Below are 27,515 nucleotides of genomic sequence, written 5' to 3' on the forward strand. Positions count from 1 at the left end.
AGAGAAACGGCGAGACAATAAAACGAGGCAATGCACTCGGGTAACGAAGCTGTGCCCAGGTAAGAGGGAAACAAGGAGCTTGATCCACGCTCCTGGATCGCGTAAAGTAACGGTCCACCGGTCAAGGCTCGCCAAGGCCTTTTATCGCTCTTGTCTCGACCAACGTTACACTTCCACGTTGCACACGATTTTCGTTCCTTCGATTCCTCGACGATACGCCTCTAATCTGTGCACGTTCCGCGTTTAGACGATGCACGGGGTAAAGAAGTGTTTTCCCCGGCGCGGCGGTGCTCTTAAGCACGTTACATCACGCTGATTTACCAAGGCAGTCGTTTCGTGCTATACGAAAGCGGAAGTGAAATTATAATCACGACGAGGATACTGAGACTCGGTCGAATCTTCTGTCCCATCTTGTTCGAAGCTGCTCGTGCTTTATGGACGCTGGTGAATTATTTATGAAACGAGCCTCGGTTCACGGAGGTTTCCGTGGGGTTAGTGTGACATAATCGAACCGTACATTTTCGAACAATCGAAATAGTTGGTTCTGTATTTTTATCCGATAATAATGCGACCGTTTAGGCATTCGATCTCGTATCTCGGTGTCTATTTTTTCGATCCATCGTCGTTCCAGCGAGTTTGCCTTATTATCGCGTTAGCCACGGTGGCTATATTTGGAGACGGTCATAATCATAGCGTAATACATCAAGTCATCGCCTGGAGATACATCCGTTTCCTCTCTGGTTCTTCATGGTCACGGTGAATGGAGCCTGAACGTATCCTCGACGCCCTCCAAATGCTTGGATAAACAATCGAACGAAGTTTCTTCTTTCTCGGTTTCTTTCGTACCGAAGGAACTCTCTCCGAAAGAGAAAATCCACCGGGGCTCCGTTATTTATCGAATTCTCCAAACAAAATGCTCGCTGGAGCGTTGCATAATTAGTTCTTTCGACTATGTCGAATCCACGGAACAAAGAGCACGCTTCCTGCCATCTTCGAGCCGCGTCGGGATCGACGGAGTCAAGGACCCTGTGTTGTACGAGCCTCGATCCGATCGAAATGTATTTTACGACAGTTCCTTGCCCTGTCTTGGAGCGCTGACATTGAAGGATAGTTCCCGGTTGAATTATGCTAACGTCCAACGTACCCGCTGAAATCCTATCGGCTAAAGCACGCTTAAATACGCCGCTATAAACGCGTCGTCTCGTCGTCGACGACAAGAAGAGAGCCGAGAAGCTTCTGATCGAAGAAGCAAGAAAGGAGCTTGGTAGGAAACGAGCCTCGCGGGATCTACCAGGACGAGAACCATCTACGGTTCCGCGAGTTGGAATGCGATAACTAGTCGTCCTCCTCCTACTTCTCCTCCTTCTACCAGGCTCCATCTTTTTTATTTATTCGTCGTACGAAGACAATGGCCGCTGGACGACCAGCTTCGTTCTCGAGGCGCTTCGAATGATTTATGGATGGTTGAAATCACGGCTCGATGCGTGATTTATCGAGTTCTCACCGCGATCACCGTTCCGGAGAAATATGAATTGTGCGAGGGACCGATTTATCCGGGGCCTTTCAACGGAGGTAGCCAGACGCGATCGAGCTTTGAAATATGCGAGGCTGTTCATTCAACGCTCGCGTGAAAAGGAAGAGACGGGGGAATTTCATGCGATTACGCAGCACCGTGTCTTCGTTCTGTTCGAACGAAAGAGTAAGTTCTCTTTTCCTCGAGTGTTGCGAAGTGTCGGAGGTAGGTTGGACTTGGTCGAACGTTGAAATCGAGAGGCGAAAAATGATCCGAGGTGTGACGAATGATTCAACGCGACGATCTCGAAACAGGAAGAGAATTCATACGCCTACGAACGTTCGCGACGACCGGCTTCGCAAGGAGAACGAATCTCGATAAGCATTGTTACGAAAGCGAACTCGAAACAGGTGTTCGACGAGCTGATACCGACGTGAAACTATAGAGTCGACACGTAGCGTAAGCTTTTTTCCACCCGTTTTCAACGTAGCTTCGCTTCGGTGTCTTGTATCACGCTGGTAGGAAGAGCAGACCTGCGTGAATAATTTCCAAAGGTATCACGCGAGGCTTGCGTACCTACTGTGTACAAATTTCGAAGTCGATTCCCGTTTCCCGTACGAACGTTTCAACGAAGAAACGATTTTTCTGCAATAGCAATGCCAAGTTTTCGATTATCAGGAAAGAAACGAACGTTTATTCGGTTTCCCATTGCGCAGTTGCAACGCAGGTGTGTACAATGAGCGCGGGATATCTGGAAATCACGATCGCGGAGATGCAGCCGCGGTCGATAACAAAATTCCGAAGGAAAAAAATCACCGATTCGACGTAATTTCCTAGGAGTCGCTTGGGGGGCACTGGCGAATCCTACGATTACGGAAGTACTCAGAGTACACGGTTTACATAAGCGCGGTGGACGATTAACATCGCCGATTTGGTTGCTAATTAATCGTATTGCGAGGAGTTGAAAATTATGTTTGTTCGGTCGTTGCTTGAGAATCGCGCGAGGAACGTGAAGGATCGCACTGTTTGGATTAGTGTAATTAGTGGGATTATTTTAAGGAAATCCCATGTTAGTGGGTTGGAGATGTGGGAGTCATATTCTCACGTTGGATTTTTGCTGTGGACTGTTGGCTCACTACTGCTGCCTCGTATACGTATCTTCCACAGTTTATGTCCTTGCACCCCCGTTCTCTCGTTAGGTGACTAGCAATAAGTAGTCTTTGTTCACATCGTAATCTCGAGCACTCTGTTCCAAACACTCTTCTTTTGCATCCCTGTTGCTCTGATCCAAACACTCTTCTTTTACACCTCTATCTCTCTAGCCCAATCACTCCTCTTTGCACCTGCGTCATTCTGATTACTCTTCTTTGTACCTCTATCTCTCTGACCCGATCACACTTCTTTTCCATCTCTATCGCTCTGACCCAAGCACTTTTCTCTGCATCTCTATTTCTCTGTCCTAAAAACTTTTCTTTGCACCTCTATCTTTCTGGCCAAACACTCTTCTTTGCACCTCCATCGCTCTAACCCAAACACTTTTCGATCATTCTTGAAACTCTAGCACATCTCTGACTCGTTTCAAATCCCACACTCCTACCAAATTTGGTCCTTCAATTAACGCTGGATAGGTAAATAGACTACCTATTAATGAAGAAAATATTAGCATTAAAAGAGCAAATATCGTTAATATTCGTTAATTCGAAGAATTTCGTAAGTCAAGTGGCACTGAACGATCATTGACCAAGTGCCTAAAACGTTTTCTCAAGAATTCCTCCTAATAGAATCCTCAACTATCAACAACATTACTATCCCGATAATGTCAAGTGGAATGTAGCTTTTTGCACGTTCGAGACAGATCCTTTTTTTTCCTTCCTACGTTCACCAGCGCGGAATGACACATTCCCTTCCCGTGCTTCAGACCATGAAAATAATTAAGCAGCCTGGCATATAGACTAGTGTTTAGATAAGCGTTATACATACCGATGAGCTTGATTGACAGTGACACAGTTACGAGCAACCTTGTATCTCGGCCCGAGGTGCGAGAAGTGCGTCGATTATGCGTGGAAGGTACTCGCGGCTTATTGCGTGTGCGCCACCTGCCTTAAACGTGCGTTATTCGTGCCAAACATTTTACCTGTGACCAATTTCCCCTCGTCGATCGAACAGAAAATAAAGACAATACAACGCTAAATGGATGGCCATTTAGTTTTATCGTAAAGATATAAGCACAACCGGCGATAACCAAGGAACTTTTCAGGTGGTGGACATTTCACGAACATTCGACAAATTTCTCAGATCGTTGAATAAACCAAAATTCGGTTTGATCGTTGACCAAAGAATTATACGTCGTTCACGAGGATCTTCCTGGTAATTTGGTCTCGAGACCGTCGTCGAATAAATGCCAAACAATGCAAGGACGGCTTTCTGGGGTCGATCGCATGAGTTCGTCGATATTCATAGGATGACTCAGGAATCGATCGTACCATTTGACTTTCTGATTTCAACCAGCATACCTATGAATTTACACAGTATCATCAGCCACGTGTAAACAAGTCTAATCTTTTCTACCGTAAATCGTGGAGACCGTGCAAAAAAAAAGGAAGGAAGGCAGCTCCGTGATACATAAGATTTACCTATTATATCATAGCTCGGAAGGTGTTTCGCAAGACTCGTTTCGCAGATGTTTTACTATCGTCGAAACACCGGCTCCGGCTGGTGCCTCTGTTTCTTTACCAGGGCACCGAGGAAGAGAAAGAGAGAAGTTTCTCCTCGATATCGCGGGACTTTTCCTACGACCTCGTTTTTACATCCGTCGATCAAATGAAAATCAGTTGGACTGCGTACTCCCGAAAAGCAAACGCCTCCGCCAGGCATATTGATCGACTCTCTGTAGGGTCTATCCTTCACCTTTCGACAATCATCGTCAAGGCAACAAATTGTAATTGATTCCCTCGCTCTGAGCAAGATAATACCAATGCGGGTAACAAGGACGCGAGGCAACGAAACGTTGCATAACTAACGCCGGTCACGCTTCACGGAGTGATGCTCCTCGTTCCTCTTCTCTTTGGCACAGACCTCTCGGTCGCTTCCTTGATATCGAAGCTTCCGCGGACGTGAAATTAACGCGTCGTCGAAAACACCATTTCGTTTCTCCTATCTTTATCCTGTTACTCCTGTTCTACAAATACGATTGGCTGTCTCGGTGGTATCGGTGGAGAAATTGACCGGGAACGAGAGAGATGAGCCACTCGGCAAGGGTACGCGCTAAAGGTACTCCTTGAAAATTCTCGAGAACGCGGATCCTTGGAAAAACATGGTCCCCGAGGAGAACGACACACACAGCGAGTTCTTTTCTGCGTGTTTAAAATATGGCAGATCCGGCTGATAAGTAATGCGGTTTCCACGGTTGTGTTGAAAGAACGAAGCGGATGCTGGCGGGTCTCAATGTTAAGAAGCCGAGAGAAAAAACGGAGAGAGAAAGAGTCACGGTATACGCGGGAATGGTTGAACATTTTAATTAGTAAACGAGCTAAAGCCGAATGCCCGTCACACGTCTGGCAGTAAAACGATTATTTCGCCATTGCTCCTCGCGAAGGAGCAGCCGTTTGTCCCTGTGCCGTGTCGTTTAACCCGCGCGTACGCGCACGATCAAGGACCAATGGAAACTTTTCAAACAGTGCCTTCGCGGAAGAGAAAACGAGTTCTCTCATCCTGCGCTCCGCCGAAAACACGCCGTTACAGCTTCTGACCATTAACATGCGAATGCGTCGAAGACTAGGGCCTCCAAAGGTGCCAATTCAACGAGAACGGTGCTTTCCTCCTTGCGAATTTCGACCGGTTTCTCGGCGATCGGAGAAAGTGTGAAATTGCGATGATTTTTTGGACGTTGACGGAATTAATGTAGGGTACCGGTGAGTTTTATAAGGATAGACGAGACTGGAGAACGGTCTTTTGTTCGTTACAACGGTTCACCGATGATAGATGCGAGCCTAAGGCTTGGCTGACGGGTAATTTCGAGACACAAAGGAATTGAAAGACGTGTAATCAATATTTGAGCCAGCAGTGACACTGAATAGTTCATAAATCGCCCAGGCTGCATTGTTCCCCGCGAGAATCACGGCTGCGGTACGTAGGATCCGAAAAAAAGCAGGTAACAATTCTGAATAGAGAGCGCGAACGAACAGTAGCCTGTCCAAACAATTATTTCCATGTGCAAGCCTTTTAAATTAACACCGCTCATTCTGCACGCTTCCACTTATCGATAATAGAAAACAAAGGACTCTTGCAACCTTGGAGCTGTTATTACTACTCAGAAACAACGTACGACCATTAATGAAAAATTAGGTGGAACAGGTTCGATATAATTTCTGGTCAAACATTTGACGACGACGCGTTCATCGGTGTACGTATGTTTGAGGAAAATAGAATTACCTCTTCGAAGAAAAGAGTCGAAGTATTGACCTAGTTGGACAGGGTGACTCACATAATTTTCCGACTTGAAATTACTCGTAAACTATTAGCTGTACGAAAAAGTGTATCGAGAAAAATTGCATAGGTTCAAGAAGAGCGTGTGTTGGAATAATTAACCTTTCACTGCATTATTTGTACATAAAGTTTGAAGCTCACCTTGACTTTTTTTTAACAGAACACCCTATATTTCTTCACGGAAATTAAAAGTGCATGAAAAACTGGGTAAATAATTATGAAGGTGTGATACCTCTAAAGTAGATATTTAGTGAAATATTTGCAAGTATATTTCCGTGGGTGGTCGAACACCTTTTCCCCCGAAACTTTGATTGCGCATATCTCAACAAATATCCACGTTAAACCTACTATACCCTAACACTTATTTGCTCAATTTTTAACGCTCTTTCGATTTCCGCAAAAAAATACAGGGTATTCGGTTAAAAAAAATTAGGCGAATCACGTCCAAGTCCGCGACACGTAGTCGAGCGTTCGCAAAGGGTTAAAACAGGGTGGAGACGTTGGGTGAACCTCGGTTTCTAGGCGGTCAGAGCCTAGCCATCGGTCGTGTCCGCAAGCAGCGCATACACTCTCGGCTCGACGGCGAACCCGTGCACGTACAGGCGCGCGTGTACGCGTACGCGTGCGAGCAGGAACGCGCTTAGTACCCGGTGCAGTCCGCGGAAGACAAGAGAGGTGAACGAAATGTGTGTCATAGGCTCGGACCGCGCTTCTGTCTCATTGTCATTCGGCGTAGTGCGAATGCAACAACGTGTTCGTGCAGGCTGGGCTCGATGCGAGGGGAACACGGTATATGAAACGAACGAAGACAACGAGAGAGGCGACGTTGAATTCGCGTGAGAGGAGCGGAACGATCGTGCACCGTGTGTCGTCGCGACGGTACACGAATAGGAACGTGACCAATCGGTAGCGTCGTTTCGACGCGCCGCAGACCATCGATGCGCGCCGCTGCAATACGGACTAACCGATCCCGGCTTTTTGCATTCTTATGAGACGCTCCTGATCGTCCAATTTGAGAGACAATGGCCTAGTTCCACTCGCAACCAGCTCCTCACGGTCACCGATCGAAGAAAGTTGTCGCGTTTGGCGAAGCGCGATTTCGGTTATCGATCGATGTTGAACAAAATTTTAACGTAACTCAGAAGCAGCGAGGAGCGTTTGAATCTCAACTTCGGAGCGATTGGAAGTTTTTTAGTAGGTGAATCTAAAGCTTTAAAGACTTTAAAATCTATCGAGACTTTCAGAACATATTGGAACGTTAAAGACTCCGGGATTCAGGATTTATCAAGATTTTTAATCGTGTTCCAAGTGATTTGAATTTTCTGCCGTAAATGTATAGTCGAAGCAATTGGAAGGGTTTCAGCGAGTCGTCGATAACGAGAAATTTCCTTTATTCGTGTGTTATCGCGATTTCGGTTATCACGTTTCTCTACTCGAACGTATTTCACGCGCGCAATCAACCCAAGTTTCACGTCGCTCTTCTCCGAAAATTTCATGGCAATATACTTTTACGTAGCAGAATAGCGTTCGATATGCTAAATTGATTTCACTCCGGTAGAAATTCTATTTCCGAGTTGACCGCGGAACGATCGAGAAAAGAAGCAACTCGGTGTTGGCGAGCGGCGATGGGAAATGTGTCTCGTCATTTAATATCAACCGTGCATTCCTGGATTTCACTTTTTCCGCGAGCTTGCGCCCAGAATATCATCTTGACGCTTTATCTTGGCCGGTCTTCCGCGAAAACCGTTCTTGCTTTCACGCGTGCGATTCGCTACCATCGGCTCTTCCGTTCACGCGCCGGGCCTATTTAGCGCGCGTGATCACCGCAACTGTTACGCGTTCATGTGTACACACACATGCCCGTTCTCGATCGTATTCTAGAGTCGACGAAACATGGACGAAATGAAACAGCCGCGAGAACTCCGTTTAAACCTTCTATCACAGGTTGTCTATCTAAATTTCTTCGTAATTGAGGCGCGAACGCGCTATTTCCAGACCGTCAATCAGAAATCGACTTAATGATGATGGTTACCGGTAGCCTCGTAACAGATCGGCCCAGTCGATAGAGAATTCATACGGTCGTTGATTATTATTCCAACGGAATATCAGCCGCGATTTTCTATTCCTGGATAGTGGATTTGTATTTATAGATCGTTCTGGACTCTCTGCTGGTATTTATAGAAGCTCGGTCGCGCTCTTCTCTTTGGCGATCGAGTCCGGTAGGCGGATAGGAAAGCTGGTATGGAAGGCTTGCACGAGAAAAAAGAAGCTTCTCTCGCATGCCAATGGCAAGTAAGCCATTTGCACAAGCAAACTAGAAAGACTCTTTGTATCTCCCTTTACCATTATATTCCCGATTCCTCCTCCACCTCCGCCTCCTCTTATATCCTCTTACACCTTCTGCATAATACCTACTTTTTTATCCGTGGAAACAAAGTGGGCGGATACGCACGATCGGCCAACACGTGTAGTACTTACACGAGCAGAGGAATAAAAGGTAAAATGGCACAACCTTGAGGCAGAAGTCGCCCTGTTCTTGGTTACGTTCGACACACACACGCGCACATACTTGCATCCTGAACGTACACGACCGGCACGATCTGTTGCGAAAATGATTTACCTGTTCGGTATGGAAATCACCGATGTAACACAACTTTCCTCTGAACGTCACGTCGAAAATACCATTTCGCTGAAGACACTTGTTCCCCACATATTTCATCTACGTACGAAAATCTCAGACCTGTGCAGTTCGCGGATGTACATACGTACCTGCATACACGAAAGAATCTCCGTGTTCCCGACGATTATTTCGCGTGGAACGAGCCACGACAGCCGGTGCTTTCGTAAATTGTAGCCGATCGCGAGCGTTCCATGGATACCACACGAACTAAACGCCACTGGGTCCGCCTGGCAAATTACAGTCGACGAAGCCCAGCCAGCAGCCACGGCAATTTTTCTTCTTCTTCTCTTTTCTTTTTTTTTCTCCGTTCCCCTCGGTGTGTCGAGCGTGTAATTCATGCAGATGAAACGCGCGGCGTGGCGACGCTCGCGGTTAAAAGGCGATATCGTTGGCGTGCTACGCTATCAGAGAAGAAAATTTTCTATTTCTGTACGTTCCTAGTGTTATTTATAGACAGTCTCGTCTTTCTATTAGACGGTGCGTGTACCGTGGGGACGTGTAACGAGCAATAGGAAAGCGAGATCTTACGTGAAAGCCGTTAAGGCCGTTTTCAAGCTGGCGCCCGCAGAGAGAAACCGAGAAGCAACTTGGAGGATCCACCGACTATGCCATGCGGCTTGTTTAAAGGTCGTGGAAATGTCAACAAACGAGCCTCGACAAGGACGTTACGAATCGTGTGCCACCGATACGCGATTATGCGTTATTTTTCACCGATCGCGGAATTTCTCGCCGCGCCTCCGTCGCACTTTTTCCTTTTTTCTTCATTGTCGTGGTCTTTGATTAACGTCGAGCCGGTTAATATCAACCGGAGGAAATTATACACCTTCCCTCCTTTTTCTCTCCCGCCTTTCGATTACTCATATCTTGGAGCATGAGCAAGTCGAGTTGTTTTCTCGAGAGAGGATTTCCGCTGGTATCCGTAAGAAATATATTTCCGTGTGACTAGTAAAATACGACAGAGAGGTTGGGAAAACCGATATTAGCGACCTTTTTTATATTAATTGCTCTATTCACACGTGGACACGATTTAGTCGAGTGATTCTAATTCGCGCGCTATTTTCCTGCTCCAGTAACGTCAATTTGTTCTTGTTTCTCGACTCACCCGATGGATAAACACGGTTTCAACCGTACAGGTGATCCGTGGCACGTCATCGGTCATTTACATACGCGTTACAAAGTAAGATTTAGTTTAGCGCGATCTGTTCTACGCGAGCATTGATGTCACCGGCTTCGGAGGAAAGTTGCGGTGAGAAAACGGGCGGTTTTCCCGTAACTTTGAAATTGTTCATCGACGATAAACGATGTTTAACACTTTGCAAGAGATAAGAAACGTGGATAGAAATGATTGCAAAGTATACACAATCTTTTCCCTTCCGGTGTCCTTTTTATCTTTTAACGATTCGGTGTTAATGTCACCGCGCGGTTTAGCTGAATCGCGCCGGGTATCCCCGGTAGAACGATAGAATCGGTGGGCACAGAATAAACGGCTCGACACACACGACTATTCAAATATATACTAACCGTATTGGTTTGGACGTAAGCGACAACTGGAACGAAAATCCCGGTGGTGGCCAGTGGAACAAGCAGAAACAGCGTGTGGCGGTATTCCACGTAACGCGCGCGTCGTTACAGCTAAAATCAATGTATCGACGACCTTATTTCCTTAAAACGTACAAGCAAGCGTTGACCGAACACCATTTCTGTGCTAGCGGGTTTTACGTGCTCCGCTACTGTGATTCATATAACCGTACGTTCTGAGGGAAAAAAATCAGGACAATTTCTGTCTCGAAGCGTACCAGCCTGTTCCATCGCGATCTAACGTAGGTTCGTGGAAATTACCAGCGATCGATACGAATTTTCGTCGAACGAGAAAATAGAAGATGAAGTGATAGTCAGAATGGATCGAATGAATAGAAACATTAATCCTTTAGTGATCCCGCTTGAGTATTCGGAGAAAAATTGATCTCCAATTCAAGATTTATTACAACGATCGATAGGTAAATAGATTCTTGAAAAAAAATAACACTTTGAAAATTGAAGCGTAATTAATCTGGATAGTAACATCGCTAACCCTTCCGTGATCAGAGGAATGCGTTCGTCCCAGTTGAGTATTCGGAGAAAAATTGATCTCTAATTCAAGATCTATCACAACGATCGATAGAGAAATAGATTCTTAGGAAAAAAGTAACACTGTCGCGAAAGGGTAACTGAAAAATCGAAACGACATTAATTTTCCTTATTTCTCGCACGTGAGCACGCAGAATCCTTGCCCAAGGACTCCGATCGTTCTCCTCCTTCGCCTCCTCTATGCAGCGCAGGCTCTAAATCGAGAACACGGCACATCGAGTCGAAAGTTAAACGTTGCACAACGATCCACACCGGTCGCAATATCGCAATATCTTCGTCTTACATGGCACGCCGACTATGTAAACTGTCTAGAAGCGTGCTCCAGTATCTTGGAACGCTCGGCTCGGACGCGACGCGTGTCGAAAGTTTCCCTTTGTACCTATTTTTCTCCCCGACTGATTCGCTCTCGTCAAAATACGAATCACGAATTGGTGAGAATTTTGCAAGGTGGTCTCGTATGACGGGATTACGCACGCGTGTAACCTCTGTGTGCGACGAACGACGGAGGAAATTTCGCCCCGAATCGAAAACGCGCGTCCTCCTTCTCCTCCTCTCGCGGTCAGTGTGAAATTAATCCACCGGTGAGGAAAGTGAGAGCACCACCTTTTCGATGTTCCATGCGGTCGAGAGTACCGTCCGTAACCTACCGTGTTCCGAGCAAACGCGAGACCAGACGATAATGCCGCGGAGAAAAGGTGGTATTGTCGAGAGAGAGAGAGAGACGAAGGGACAAAGTGCAAATAGCGCGGGCAGTGGTTGTTCTAGGCACTCTGTACAGAGTTCGAAGAGAGTACGAGAAGAAAACTGTTTAAGGACGAAAGCGCTGGGCGAACTTGTTGCTAAGGCCCCATAGCGCGCGGCACAAATGTTCAACCTGTCAGAGTGTCGCGAGAATTTCGAGCAGTCGCGCGCGATATCGCGTGGAAAATCGTCGAATCTGGACGTAGTTCGGTGAAGAAGAGATGAACGAAGGTTTAGATACTTACTTGACCAAGATCCTCCAGAAACAGCCGAAGCTCGAGCCGTTTGGCACTTCGCTCGCGTACGATACAGTCATTTCCTGTCTGACCAAGTGTACACTGTCCCCGTCTCTATGTCTCTTCTTCTCTACGTTTCGTTCGCCTCCGCCAACGTTTGCTCCTTATCGGTTCGGTTTTAGTTGGTACCTCGCACCGTGTGTCGTTGGTGTTTCCGGCGGAGAAGCTGCTTGCACACGCGCACATGCGGCGCGCGGGCCGCCGTTTTAACTCTCTTCGATCCTTGACGATCGAGGATTGATTGCCCGGGTTTTATCAGATGGTTCACGTTCGGCTTACCATCAGGAAGCTCTCTCCAACACGATTAGACGGAACCAGCTGACCGGACGGGCCGACTGTCTGCTGACTGAGCTCCACTGACAGACGACAGGACCAACAGAGAACGGGGCCCGGCTGCCACCTCCACCTGGGCTTCAGTGCCGGTTTCACCTGTTCGACTGCCCTGCTCCGTTACCGATCGCTATCACGCCTCACCTCGAAATTACATTTTTTTTTCTCTTCTATGGGGATTTCCACGTTTCGACACTTCCACGTATTTCGTGTCATTTGGTTTTAGTTGTCGAACGTATCGAAGGTAGCTATCGCTGTCGTATAGTACCTGGAAATTAATTTTTTTTCTCTTGGAAATTCAACGTTTCGACTCTTTAGTTCTTTTCAGTTATTGAAAGTATCTATCACTATCTTCAAATTCATTTTTTTTTTCTCTTCTTTTAAATTCGATCGTAATTCTCTTCCACGTCTTTTGTTTAATTTAACGTACCAAAAGTACACCACTTCGAAACGATTTTTTTGGAACGACTGTAATTCTCTTTCACCCTTTTTTTTAATTTATCGCAAAATAGCAAGATAATGAAAATAAGAACTACGATACATCGCGACGTTATTTCAGGAACATTAACATTTTCGAAAGTTCCCTTTGCAAATTAAGATACATTAGATATTCGTCCACGTTCCATCTTCAAATAAAGGTCGGTTAACTTCATCAACTACGAATTCCACGCTAAGTTTGTCCAGCAAACAGTTTCTTATTTGCAAAATATTTCCCTTGCTAATCACACTTCCTGGAGTGCCTGGCGAGAATCCCGCGGCAGGTATCCAGCCCCGAAAATCAGAATCAAACCATCGATCGTCGAAAGGAAAAATCAATGACACGCCTCTCCTTTCAAGCGGATCTGCTTTCGAAGCGAGGTAAAAGGAGAACGTTTTCTGTCCCACTGTTTGCGTCTTGGACATAAACAACGCCAAACAATTTCCACACACTTCGTCGTCCCTCGTTATCTTCCTAAATCAACGGCGCCTCCTTAATCGCTCTTTTATCATCCTCTCGTTAACCGTCCCGATCGTTAAACTTGGAACAGTCAGTCGAAATCCTCCAACTCGAAGTGAACCAAAAATTTTTCTCTTTTGCATCTTCTTCCGAGAAGCTCGGAGGAGAGTTCCTAGAAAAACAGCGCTGTTCTTACGGCACTGTCCGCGTTCGAATGCCGTAACACCGCGCGGCTCGTCCACCTATCGCCTTACCTGTGCACACTTGGAAGCGACATCTCGTGGTCGATTTCTGCACTCCTCTCTCACCTTGCCGTGGCCTAGCCTGCGGCGGAATTGCGACCTTCTGGTACCATCCACCGGTCACCTATCGCCTTTTTTTGCACAAGCACCACCGAGGAAACGCACCCGTCGTCTACGTAACTTGGCGACACACCTGTAGGTATACCGTGCGTAAGTCCGGAGAAGGAAAGTGGGGACAGCCCTGTTTTTTTGGTTTTTTCTTTTTATATTCAAATCGTATGGAAATTTCTGCTCCGAGATACGTTCGTTCGGAGAAGAAGACGGAGAAAAGTTTAAAGGTGAGGAGATTTTGTACAGGCACTCTCCTCGATCGTATTCGTCGGAAAGTGTTTGGAACGTCACGAGATAGGTCATTGACGTCATCGACTCGTCGAAACCGGCGACTATCGTGATTCATAGGTGAAAAGATATAGACGAGGTGTGTGTTTTTTTTTTTCTTCGTCTCACGTGCGCGCCACGTGCTTACAGGTGTTGTTCGATGGGAAGATAGTTGGTGAAAAGTAGAGTTGGGATTGTTCGGGATGATCGAAGGTTGGGTGGATTATCGTAAGACGTGATGTATTTAACGACGTTTTTTTTTTCTTCGTCTCACGTGCGCGCCACGTGCTTACAGGTGTTGTTCGATGGGAAGATAGTTGGTGAAAAGTAGAATTGGGATTGTTCGGGATGATCGAAGGTTGGGTGGATTATCGTAAGACGTGATGTATTTAACGACACTTTTTATACAAGGCTAACTTAGAACGCACACACGGTTGAACGATACAATGAGTATAGATATGGGGAATTAGGAGGTTTTCACGTCTTTTTGGACGTTGTACACCACGTTCGCCGATTGCTGGAACAGTTTCTTCTCGAATTCTGTGATACGCATCCGCACGATATTGGTCACACCGTTCTCGCCGATGGAACAGGGCAGCGATAGAAACGTCTCGTGACAGATCTCGTGGTGACCCTGTGGATAGAAGTTAGAGGAGGATTTCGCTGGTGATGGTAGTAGCATTTTTCTCGGTTCGATTCTGAACAAGGCTTTCGAAGGTTTTCACGGACGCTGTCGGCTGAATTTAAGCTTTATTGAAACTAGAAGAACGGCTGGGTCACAAATGACCCATTCTTAGCAACTTTCCAAAAGAGGCGAATATATTGGCAAGAACTATCGTTTGCAACTTTTCAACTTGGTTTTCTGCGTGTACGCTTCTATTTGGAAAATCGCTCATTTTGACTCGGCCAAGTGGTTCAATATTTCGCAAACTATCGAATGACCGTGCAACTCTCGATTATTCCTAGATAAAAATCGTAGAGTTACACGTGTCCCCCTTGAAAATTGAATTTGCGTCTGGCGTGAAATTCCTTCATGTCGGAAGGTTAATAGTGGCATTGATGTTTTATACTTGAACCAAGGTTGAAACCGGTATGACCCTCTGCGAGTTCTTCAGTATAGACGACACGATGTCGCCAACCGAAAGGCCAACGGCTGTGTTCGAGTATCCTTTCAGGCATCTCACCGTAGGTCCACTGAGGATCGATCGCAAATGGAAAAATAGAAAAGACGAATTATTGGAAATTTTTTGGAAAATGCTCACGCAACGGAGAAAACTCACAGTCTGATCACTTCCTTGGAGAGCTCGTACCATCTTTCCTCGTCCGTCTCGAGGCCGATATTCGGTAGTATATCGCGAAACTGCACACCCGCGACATTCACTCCAGACCAGAGTGGAACTAGGAAACCGTCGGACGGATTTAAACAGACGCGTTTATACGTAACGTTTGCTTTCTCCTCCAGCAGAAAATGTAAAAAATTAGATCACGTACGCGTACCGCGTCGAATTCTCTCTGACGAGCAACACACGATTTCGATATGTACGCCGTAGGAGTGATAGAATTTCTGCGTGTGTTTAGCGTGGAACGGAGGATAGTTTAGCTGGAGAGATAGAGGTGTGAAAGGAGTACTTAGGAATATCGCGTAAACGAAGGGTGAGTGGCCATCCGAGGATTTGGGTTGATGTGACTGACAATGAGCGTCTGCGAAGAAAATTTGCGTAGAATGATAGGTAAAGGGGGAGAATCCTTCCCTCTGGTCAGACCTCTCCGCAAACTTATGCTTGCATTCAATGCAAATCTCTTCTATCGCAGATCTTTTCTGAAATTTCCCCTACAACCATCTCATATTGACCTCGTCGAATTTACCTCGCACTACTATCACCCGTTGTCAAGATTAAAAAACGTATATGCATCTTAGAGTGGAAGAATTAGAGTAGTGGGTCAGTGTGGAAAAGTCAGAGGAGTAGGTCAATGTGGAAAAGTCAGAGCAGAGGCACAATGGAATAGTCAATGTGGAAAGCAGAGTTGCTACCAAGAGTCAGTATGGTTTCGAAAGGCAATAACGTAGACTCCAGTGGAATAACATCAAACATAGCTCTATCGAGTCTCAATCGCGAGAACAGCGGAAACCCTCCAATACTCACCCTGGCTCTCCCCGTGCTCGCCGACGATGTACGCCTGAACCGAGCTCGGCGCTATTCCTAGACGATCGGCGATTAAGTAACGAAACCTGGCTGAATCAAGATGAGTTCCACTTCCGATCACCCGGCTGGCCGGTAATCCACTCACTTTCCACGTTACCCACGCCAAAATGTCAACTGAAAGTAAAAGTTCCGTTTCTACTCGCAGCTTCACATACACACCTTCCTCCTTAACCCATTGTTTCTCTTCCGCTGCGATAAATCATCGGTGTTCGTCTTTCGAGATTCACACACTTAACCTGGGTTACTGACGATCAAGAACACGGCGTTCGGACTGTAACCGACCAACGTTGGTATGATATTCTTCAATATCTCGGAATTCCGTTGCACCAAGTCCAATCTCGTCTCACCCTTAACTTGCCTCACACCTGCAGCTATGATGATCACCTTCGAGTTGCTTGAGATACAAAAATCTGAAACGACACTTTCCTCAACGTTCTCTCTTTTATCTACCGACCAGTGGCGCGTTATAGCTTCACGAGGCCCCGGGCAAATTTGAATTTGGGGGCCTCGTGTACAGGTGTTGGATCAATATTCTGAACAACTTTTAAATGGCCAAAAATCTTGGCAAGTAATTACCGCAATATTTAACTTTCGACATTCCTACTGCAGTTAATGTCTGCAGCCCTTAGAAGGGCTCAGAGTACCCAAGCTTTCGCTTATACCTCTGTCAAGCATGGTTCTCCACTCTCCATCGAGGACGCCCGTCCCAGACTTGAACCCCAAATTGGATTTTTCGATTTCTAGGCGTTAGTTAGGATAATACTAACGCCTGTGCGAAATTTCAGCCCGAAGCGTTGCTACTGCAGCAATGCGATTATAAAAGATTGGTTTGAGGCACCCCTCGTTGGTGGGTAATTGCCCCTTTTGCCCATAGGATAACGCGCCACTGCTACCGACACACGATTTATCGTCGTCTTTACGATCGAAACTTTCTTGAAAGTTCGCGGCGCTGTTTCTAAAATAATCGGTTAATTACCTGTGTCGAAATCGACACGCGGATCTCCTAAAAATACCGAACCGTGGCTGTAATCCATCCCCTCTCCCTCCAGCTTCTTGGGGAATGCATCCACCATGGCCACATGAGGAGTGATTCCCTAGGATGAAGCAATAGAAACATTTACAAGCGAGTTGACGTGACTCTCAATCATCCGAGGACATTTTCCAGGATTTCTAGTATTTATATTCCTGGACCTCGATTTGGCTTTCCTCCGCATACGCGCTTTCACTTAAGCGTTCAAAACAAACTGCGCGTGACTCGCGGATGTTCGATAATAAGCGGCTGTTGAAAGGTCGAGGGATGAAACGCTCACCTGTAGGAGGAGCGAGTTCGTGACGGCCACGCCGACCATGCCGGATCCTACCACTGTCACTTTGTGACAGCAGTCTCGCACAGGTTCCGAAAATTTGCACAGGAGCTCCTCTTTCAAACACGGCTGTCTGAAATGGAAAGATAGATTTCTCGTCGAAACACCGAGGTGGTTTTTCCTTTTGGTAATTGTGTGTTCAGATGTGGATTTATTAACACGTTCACTGTCACAGAGGTGATGCACGGTCTCAGACATAGCGGATCGAACACCTTTTCCTTAAAAGTTCGCGATTCTTTGTTTTTTATCGGTCGATCACTGGTACCTTTGCTTCCGTTGGATAAAATTGGCACTTTTTTTGGATCACTTTCATCAGATTAATGGGGCGTGTATAGTGGTTGATTGCTATCTTAAAACTGAAGGAAACAAGTAGGATGAAGGAGTGACGGTGTATTGTATGCACAATGTGAAGAGGGCGATGTTTCGCGGGATGTATAGTTGGTGGAAGAAATATAGCGAGGTCGTAAATTAAAGCATCGAGTAGCGGCACCAATTCATGCAATAATTGCCAAAGTTCACTATGCAATTTTTCGATTAGCACTGAATCAAAACTAAGGCACACTTCGTTCAACCTCGACCGAGATTTCGAGCCCTAATCTACTCAGGTTTCTGTTAATTCGCTTGTCAATATGCCCCAAAGTGTAAATTTTGACGCCTGACCAATTTCACGACCTCGCTGTATTTCTTCCTTCGACTATACAATATTTCTTGCAGCCTTAAGAATCGACTGAATTACAAATCACTCCACGATCGTTGCGATTTCAAACTCAGCCAAATTTTCTGTGCAAACTTCGAGTTTTCACCGATTTCACGACCTCCCCATATTTCTTCCTTCGACTATACAATATTTCCTGCAGAATCGACTGAATTACAAATCACTCCACGATCGTTGCGATTTCAAACTCAGCCAAATTTTCTGTGCAAACTTCGAGTTTTGGTCGATTTCACGACCACCCCATATTTCTTCCTTCGACTATACAAAGAAAAACTGCGCTAACCAGTTGAACAGTGAACGTGTTAACTTAAAACGAAGAAAATATCACACATTTAACGTCTACCTTAATTTTCATCTCACTCAAAAAAATTTCTGACCGATTTCACGACCTCCCCATATTTCTTCCTTCGACTATACAAAAAAAAACTGCGCTAACCAGTTGAACAGTGAACGTGTTAACTTAAAACGAAGAAAATATCACACATTTAACGTCTACCTTAATTTTCATCTCACTCAAAAAATGACCATACGTAAAGTTCAAACTTAACCTAACGGTAAGGCAACTTAGATCACACAGTAGATAGGAATTGATTTACTTGAGTTCGTGAATACAGAAAACAAAGTCGCTTACACGAAACTGACCGCTCTCTGTAAATCGGATCCACTGTCTTTGCCAAAATCAGCGGATGCGAGTTTCTCGGACTTAATCTTGGCGAAGACCTCGCTGAGTATAGTCGGTGGTAAGGTACGACGAAAGTGCCTCGTGGCCAGGCTTCTCCTCGATATCAAGCGTATCGTGTATCTTAGACATGCTGGCAGTAACGAGATTGATAGCATGCGCGATAAAACCATTGCTCCTGTCACCTGATGATTTTGTTAATTGTCCTATTGTCACTTTTCCACGGAAACTGTCACATCGCATACAATCGCGTGACACTTAACTGCGAAAGAAGGCGATGAAACGGGTCAACGAAATCGCCATTTTGTCGATTTGCCAATTGTTAAACAATCCATGGTTACAGAGATTTCGCTCCGATCGAGCAAAATCGCGGTAAATTGATTTTGAAATTTTTCTTTCCGAAATTACCATTCGCGATTGCACGCTGGAAGAAATGATCGATCGGCGGTTTAATTAACTAAGATTGATTTTATTACAACACTGGTATAAATATACAATACAATTTGTAACATCGTCGATAGTTAGGAATTGATTAAGGCTTCATGTTCCACATTGAGGTTAATCGGTACGACGGTATAAATCAGTCGATGAAAATTATAACGTAACAAAATGAAGAATAAAATTTCAACTAAATTAGCATAGATCTCGTTTTCTGACTGACTTACCATCTGCCGTACACTTCTTTGTACTTCGGCTTATATCGGTTAAGTATCCTATCTGGCGTGAAAATAATAAACATGTATCTGATACAGTTATTACATCGAATTAGAGAAGTTGTCGCAAATACATAACGCGAAGAATATGCAACAGGTAATACTTTGTGGTCACACGCGAATACACACGTTATTAGAAAAGATTCTGCTGGCTGTGGAATAACACTCGCAACGCGTCTCGATCGACGTATTTTTTTTAAATAAATAAGATTTAAATATTTGTGCGTTTAAGTATCGGTCACGTAAAAGCTATGTAACGAAACTTAAGTAGAAACGAAAGTTGGCTCGTTCGAAGTAGGCGGTATATATTTTATACGGCCACGCGAAGAGACCAGATTAAATTACGATATAATTCCATTTTTGTCGAGGAAAAAAAAAAATGTCGTCCGTTATTTATAATTTCAAGTCTTTCTGCAACTCGTACATCTTATCGGCGGATTTTTGCAAAAGACCCAACTCCTCCGGTGTCAATTTCTGCTCGACCACGCAGAAAACGCCGCTGCTGTTCAAACCGCAAGGCAGAGACAGGAAAACATCCTTACTGATGTTGTGGCACTCCTGAAATATCACCGCACAGAGGCATCGTCAAGTTCATTGCTCAACGAACGATAAGTCGAAGCAACACAACTTTTTTTTATACGTCTAGACGATTCAGAAACTCGTTTGGTAATCGAAAACGATACCGATTATCATACGATTACAAGTTATACAACACGCGTGTTGTTATCGACTTACGGTAGCTCTGGTAGATACGGCGTGAATTTGGCCAGTGTGTCGTAATATGGATGCTGCAATGTTCGAGACGCTCAGACCAATAGCCCACGACGTGTAGCCCTTTAGTTTGATCACCTCGTATGCACTGTTCACTACGTTTTTGTGCAAATCCTTCCAGCTTTCGGTGTCTTTGTCGGTACCGACGTTCTCGTCCAGGTCACGCAACCTTACGCCGGCAACGTTGACGCCCGACCATATCGGCACTGAACGGAATAAGCAAGCGAGATATATACATTCAGAGATTTGTGGCTTTCACACGGCTTGGTATTGTACAGTTTTTACTGTTGAAGCTTTCGAGTGTAAACCGTGTCTATTTGGAATTATTTTCACAACGTTTAGCCAGCATTGCGACTAGCTTACAACCGAAAGCTTTAATAGTAAGAACTGTGAGATATAGATCCGTTAAAAAGTAAACACAGACGAGATATATGATCACCTTATGGGACTTTTTGTCACACGATCTGAAATACCGACGTCGTCCAAAACCACTGCTTTTGAAGCGCACTCTACATTTACTGCATCGCGTAAAACGATCGATATCGATCGTATGTGACTGAATCTAATCTGATTCATTCTAAGATTCGAAATTTTATCTTCGTCATTTAAAATAAGACATTCCAAGTGTTCTTGATTTCAAATCCTACCACTAATAGCACAGTGATATCGATAGAGTAGAATGATGGTAACAGGGTTCTAGAACCCCATAGTCGCGTGACAAAAAAGTACATTGGATGTAAGTAGAATACTCTATATATCCCGTCTATGGTGCAAGAACACGTTTCACTCATGTTCCATTCGCGTTCCACGTGAATCAGATTCGGGATCACGATTAAAATTTCTTCCCGAGATAACGTGTACGATGACACTGAGGTTTCTCGTGAAACCGACCTTATCGCTGATAGCAATTATCAATTAACTTGTGTGCGCGTCCATTAAGAATGTTTAAACTACGAAAATGGCGTGTCAACGTACCACTCGTGTCACCGTGCTCTCCGATAATGTATCCGTGACAGGATGTGGGCGCGACGTCCAATTTTTGCGAAAGTAGGAAACGGAATCGAGCGGAGTCCAAATTAGTACCGCTTCCGATCACATGTGACTCTGGCAGGCCGGATAGTTTCCAGGCGACGTACGTTAGAATATCCACCGGGTTCGAGACGATCAGAAGGATCGTGTCCGGGCTATATTTGACCAGCTGAGGAATGATGCCTTTGAAGATGTCTGTGTTACGTTGAACGAGGTCCAGCCTCGACTCTCCTTCCCTCTGTCGTACACCAGCGGTCACGATGCAAAGTCTCGAGTTCGCTGTTGACGCGTAATCCGTGCTGGCGTTGATTTTCGCGTTTCTTAGAAAGACACTACCGTGCTGTAGGTCCATCATCTCCCCTTTCAACTTGTCCGCCATCACGTCGACCAGCACCACGTTATTGGATACGTCCTGTAACGGTGGAAGATTTATTTAAATATTTCTTTTATCTTATTTTTTTTTAATGGAGATATGGAAAAATTGATCTTACATTTGTTAGGATGCTGAACGCACAGGCCATTCCAACCTGTCCAACACCGACCACGGTGACTTTGTTATGATCATTGGTGATCGGTTCTATCACCGTGTTCAACAATTTGCTTTTCAACGATGCCATTTTCCTGTCGAATCAATAATTTCGTTTAGTCTCGAAAAAATTTTATGGATTCTCATCCAGTTTTTCGTTCTGTGCGTTAATAAGTCGAGCAAGGTCAAAAAGGTCACGAAGGTCGGAGCTCCGTGTCACAAGAATAAGCGTGATATTCGTTTTTTTTTCAGATTTTTCAGTGTAGATTAATATTGTTTAACAATTTCTCCAATATTTTTAAAAGTTGCTTTTTCTTGCCTTGCTTCAGAGTCTTTCACGGTCAAAGAGGTCACGCAGAGGTCTCGCCGTATTCCAAAATTTCCGCGAACCTTTTTTCCTTACAATCAACGTGAATCATGTTACTCGGCGGAAGAACAAGAATTGAAAGTTATTCAGAAAAAAAAAAAGAGAAACAAAAGAAATCGCGGTTAGTAAATTATGTACATACGAACGTTCTTTATTGCGATGTTCTTTTTTTTTTCCTTTCTTAACGGAAAGATCGGAAGCAGAAACCTTCCTGGTTCAGAAAGTTATCAATATGTTTACTATATGCTCATAATCGTATGTATATGCATGAATGAAATGCAGATAGAGCACGTAACGTGAGTAATACGCAAGCTCGCGAGATGCCACTAGCGGTATGTGAAGCATGTGCACCGGTTAACTCGGCTGTACGCTATAAGAGAACACAGGTTACACGTGCGAACGGCAAGCGTATTTAAAATAAAACTACAGAAGTCAAACAAAGAAAAAAAAACAAAGGAAACTAGAAAAAAACAGCAAAAACGAAACTTAACAAACCACCACTGATATAGTACACACTGACAGCACGAGGCAACAAGATCGACTAAGTAACACCAATTAAACGTGATGTGCCTCAATGCTATTCCGTTTTGACCTCCTTTCTTTTATGGAATGGTCGCACTATAACTGTCCATTATTGGTCACAGAGTCAATAATAAACGTCGCGTTAAATTCGGTCTCGGCGGTCGAATTCGCGACGAATAAAATAAACGTTACACTAACCTCATTTTGAAGAAAAGGAGGGGAAAAAATTTAACAAAAAGAAGAGAAAGAGTGAGAGGAGTGAAGCAAGCACCAAGAGACCACACAATTGTATTTGGGCGGTTTACCAACGGTCGTCCGTTCGTCCAACTCGTCTGACAGCTCAGAGACTTCTGTTTGCTAAAGTGACCTTGTCCCCGCTTTTTATACCTCCCATAGGCTGCAGCGAGCTCGGCGTGTTCGGGCTGACGAAACCATGGACGCAGCTCGCCGGGGTATCTCTCGGTAACGATAAATTTGCGCCGAATTTTCCAATCGTATCTTCACTCGGATAACTCCCCGGTCACGTATTCCACGTGAAATACATAGCGGTGAAAAACGTTACTTCAAATCGACCGGGTAACGTTGGCGGACGAGGCCACGCCACGGGCACGTATTATTGCGTACCTAGGCGATTTTCACGAAACGAAAGTAACGGCTGCGCATGCGCGGTATGACGCAACCACGAGTTCCCTTCTGAGAGAAGCGTCGTGCGTGTGTTCATCGACCCGAGCCTCGCTTTCTTTTCAATCCTCACTAAATAGCACAGGGTGGATAATAAAAATCAGGCTGGAAGATGTTTCATTCGAAGGGGAACTAAAAATATCACAGTCAGAGAACTCTGGGATTTCTTCTACCGTTAGACAGCATCTTCTATCTTCTTTCGACACTCTCGTTCGAACGTTATATATTTCTTTTTCGAACAGAAGTTTCACCTGTGTCTTTCTAAAGATTCTTCTCGCTTCGTTGTTAAATGGTATTTCGAGGGAAATCTTTGCTCGGTAATTTTCGTCGGATCAGTTTAGTATCACGACTCGAACGACCGAGGTCCAACTGAATTCTATCATTAACTCTGATTATCGTCGATCGAAAATAACAGATGGTGCAACGAGTGATGTCACTCGTAGGGAGCGTGGTTTACACTTAATCAAATGGAATTTATGTGTTGCTCGAATTTACCTAAATCACGTGATATAACCTTTTTTTTTTTTTGAGAAAACATTGTGAATTGTAAAAGAAGAAAACTGTTAACCAAATTTTGCTTAACCTTTTATCGCGAATTGGAATTTGTCGTCGTTTTCCTTTTATCTGGTAACTTCGCATCGCGATAGTGTGTATCGCAGATACATTATCAGCGTGTGCATTTCACGAGACATAAGTGCACGCTTCCTGGTAGAATACGTTGCCGCGGTATTCCTCGGTGTTGAATCATTTTCAGGAATATCTACCGCTGCCTCGGTATTGGATCGAGACTGACGCAACGGATCTTCACATGACCGTAACTTCACGATCTACGTGATCATCGACACCTCTACGCTTCTACCCGGAATATACGTATATACCTCTTTTTTGCTCCTGCGCGCCTATCTATTTCTCGCGGCTATAACGCCTAGACAAATATAATAGTTTTCAAGGCTAGAACGGGTCGACGTGAGAGGAGACACGTCTGTCAGATCCTCGACCTTAATTTCGGTATACTTAACGTTCATTTTTTGACAGCGGTGCATACTTAATGCAATAGAAATAATTTTCTTTTATTTAGTCGTTTTATTCATATTAACATTATTAAATTTGATATTTTCGAAGTGAAAATATGAACAAAAATCCGAAATAAAAGTAATATCGTTATTCTTTTTACTAATTTTATTCGTATTCTAAAATTACAGAAATTGTTTATTTTAATTATTAGAAAATGTGAAAGAAATCCCATATGAAAATATGACTTTTTTGCTAATTTCATGCATATTCTAAAGTTACAAAAATTGTTACTGTAATTATTGTAAGAGAAAATCAGTCAGGATAACGGTGGTGAGCGGTGGAATAAGATATAAACGTGGGCGGTTAAACAGAGTGAATGGTTGTATTTCGAACTATACTGTACGAGTGCTGATACAATTCTATCTTTTCTGAAAAACCTAGTCAAGAGGACCCCCTTGACAATATGGCCTTTCTTAGCCTTGAGGCAGAACTATCCCTAGGAGGGGGAAACGCAGCAGAAGACTGCACATGGCCCACTCAAGCCTTCGCTTTTTGGACTTTTCTAACATTATTAAATTTAATATTTCTGAAGTATGAAAGAAAATGCCAAATCAAATTAATATTATTATTCTTTCCACTAACTCTGTTCATATTAATATGAAAAAAATTGCTATTTCACTTATTAAATTGACTATTTCCAAAGTGAAAATTTGAAAAAAGAATCCCACTGTGCACTGTACTTCGCTACGTTACCGTTCCGAACTTAACGGAACCTCAAGTTGCAATTATCCTTATCACGATACACGCCCTCTGTGTATAATACAACCATATAATACAACGATAAAAAGTGTTCTTCCACGTACGACACGTTGTTTACAGTTCACTTAAAGTTTCCATCCGAGGCCTTTAATTCCTCTAAATATTTTGCACATAATCTAATCAGAAGCAGACGAGTTGAAAGGTTACCACGTTTCAAAAAAGATATTAGGTTTTTGCAATTGCCCTTTACACCCTCGACGCTAACCTTCGTTTTAACGAAAAATAAAAATTGACGTTCTCGGTGTAACGGAGCTCGCGAGCCTTCCTCCGTCCCGTAATTGCAATCATTTGCGTCTCCTTCGCTCGCGGGTTTCCTTCCTCTGAAATTGGCGAGAAAATTCAAGAGAGACGTTAATAGAGAGAATCTTCGCTCACGTTCTCTCCTTTTTGCTTTTATTTACAGTTTGAAAGTTAAATTGATCGACAACGCGTTTAGCCTGCCGTGTCATCGAACCGTTCACGCGGCTGCAACGTCCGCGTAAAACGAGATGGCGCGTATAATTACCGAGCCGATAGGCCGCCAGTCCACGTCTCGAATTAGCATAACCGTAGAAACGGTGTAGAGAATCGGCGAGCATGACTGGCGGTTGTTTAACCAGCCGCGTGATTTCCTCGAAGACGATCTACGATCTGTGATTCGTCACGTTCGTTGAATCCACGAAACGCGTTTGCGAGATTTTATCGATCGTCCGAAGATATTCGACGAGTATTGTTACACTTATCTCGTTTATTAATAACCGACGATAATTTCTAATCTCTTGGGCTATTCCTACAGCTGTCGCCGATCTACGCTAAGGTGCATAACTGTAGCACCGCCTAAATTTTTTGTTGTTTCGAACTTTAGATTAACACGTCCCGTGCCGGACCGATTTTCGGTGACTTTCCGTTCACGCCGCGTGGCCGACAGTTTTGCTTTTCATCCTATATGTCTTCCAATATTCAGTGTTATCGAGGAAAAGGTAACGTTTAAGATACGCGATAGAGCAAAGGAAAAGTTTTTCTTTTAACAAATTATCGCCGTAGTTGCATAGTTTAAGTAAGCGGAAGGAAAAGGCCGGAGTATCGAATGGCCTGAACGGAAAGTCCAGAGTGGGGCGTATGCGACTCACGCGGCATGGAACGTGTTAAAAATGCAAAAAAATTAATTGTAGGAATTGAAAGAGTATGAGAAACAACGAACCTTAGACTAAATCTCGTTTAAATTACCCTCTTATACAAAACGACATAATCGAAAGTGTGATTTTTTTTTTTAATCTAAAGTCCGAAACAACTAAAAATTTAGGCGGTGCTACAGTTACGCACCGCAGTGCACAGTGACTGTCACTTAAAATTGTACACCTAACAGTTCGACAGATTTTTTGCAAACACCTCTCCAATCTCCTGATACGAATGTGATTGAACATGTGCGGAACGAATTAGGCAGGAAAATACGATTACACGATATTACTGTTAGATTTATCAATCAGTTAGATATAACAAAAATTAATCTAAAGCCTTACTAGGAAGTAAATATTTCTTGTGTATACGTTCGGAGAAATCCGTTTAGCTTTACCACCTCTGTTTAGTAAAGATCTAAATGTTTATGATACGTGACAAAAGGCCCTTCGGTCCCAAGCGGGGTTGTAGGCAATATTAGGGCGTTGCGTAGGAGCATTTTAGTCTGTATACAGTGTGTTCGGTCCCGAGCACCGCGACGCAGGACCGGCATCAGCGGAACCGTGTTACAATGTCGCGATAAGGCCTTAGACAAAGGGATCCCGCGAGGAACTGAAGCGAGATCGTGGTTGCCGAGGCGAGAGGGCTCGAGTGTTTCTTCGCTTAAGGGGACGCGCGTTGGGTCCTGTGTCGCATGGGCCACCAAAAGCGATGATCGCTCGATGTCTTCCGTACCGCGACGCACGTGGACAGCTCTGTGCTATAACGAAGCGGGATCGTGGTTGCCGAGGCGAGAGGGCTCGAGTGTTTCTTCGCTTGAGGGGACGCGCGTTGGGTCCTGTGTCGCATGGGCCGCCAAAAGCGATGATCGCTCGATGTCTTCCGTACCGCGACGCACGTGGACAGCTCTGTGCTATAAAGCACGGAGGTTTTCACGCTCGAAGCGCATTTCTACCGAGAACACGCCTAGAAACACATTACAGTAAATTCTCTACAAGAGTCAGTAAGTTTGGATTCTACAAATGACAGTATAGGTGGTCCTATGTCTAGGTCTGCGTCATTGCTGCGCCCATGTCAGTCAAGCGTGTAACGCTACACCAGTCGGTTTCCTTTACGAGTTTACACGGCTCGACAAATCATAATAGGAAAATATAATTTCTTTAATTTTACTTTTTTCCATCTGGAATTTTTTTTAACATGTTGGTGAGATTTTTCTGATGAAAATGA

General features: G+C 44.5%; 3 protein-coding genes across 3 annotated transcripts in view; all 3 read right to left on the bottom strand.

The window, feature by feature from the left end:
• Positions 1-12,174, bottom strand: part of LOC108573521 (bestrophin-3) — a 61,748-nt gene extending 49,574 nt beyond the window's left edge. Inside the window, exon 1 of the mRNA XM_017935982.1 lies at positions 11,792-12,174. Within this exon, the coding sequence (XP_017791471.1) occupies positions 11,792-11,862 (71 nt within the window). The 5' untranslated portion in view covers positions 11,863-12,174. The remainder of the gene's footprint in view (positions 1-11,791) is intronic.
• A 2,021-nt stretch (positions 12,175-14,195) lies between these two features.
• Positions 14,196-18,864, bottom strand: LOC108573513 (L-lactate dehydrogenase-like). The gene is made up of 8 exons (XM_017935974.1): positions 18,644-18,864; positions 17,244-17,370; positions 16,910-17,027; positions 16,170-16,343; positions 15,874-16,047; positions 15,010-15,127; positions 14,800-14,923; positions 14,196-14,363 (listed from the first exon to the last, which is right to left on the bottom strand). Exons 1-8 carry the CDS (start codon positions 18,862-18,864, stop codon positions 14,196-14,198), a joined length of 1,224 nt encoding a protein of 407 aa, XP_017791463.1.
• Positions 18,865-19,772: 908 nt separating this feature from the next.
• Positions 19,773-22,959, bottom strand: LOC108573522 (L-lactate dehydrogenase-like). Its single transcript, XM_017935983.1, has 5 exons — positions 22,925-22,959; positions 21,696-21,825; positions 21,151-21,616; positions 20,140-20,381; positions 19,773-19,962 (listed from the first exon to the last, which is right to left on the bottom strand). Exons 2-5 carry the CDS (start codon positions 21,819-21,821, stop codon positions 19,798-19,800), a joined length of 999 nt encoding a protein of 332 aa, XP_017791472.1. The 5' UTR covers positions 21,822-21,825; positions 22,925-22,959; the 3' UTR covers positions 19,773-19,797.
• Positions 22,960-27,515: the final 4,556 nt, after the last annotated feature.

The sequence above is a fragment of the Habropoda laboriosa genome, unplaced genomic scaffold (genome assembly GCF_001263275.1).
Source record: "Habropoda laboriosa isolate 0110345459 unplaced genomic scaffold, ASM126327v1 scaffold153, whole genome shotgun sequence".
In the NCBI taxonomy this organism is placed as follows: Eukaryota; Metazoa; Arthropoda; class Insecta; order Hymenoptera; family Apidae; genus Habropoda; species Habropoda laboriosa.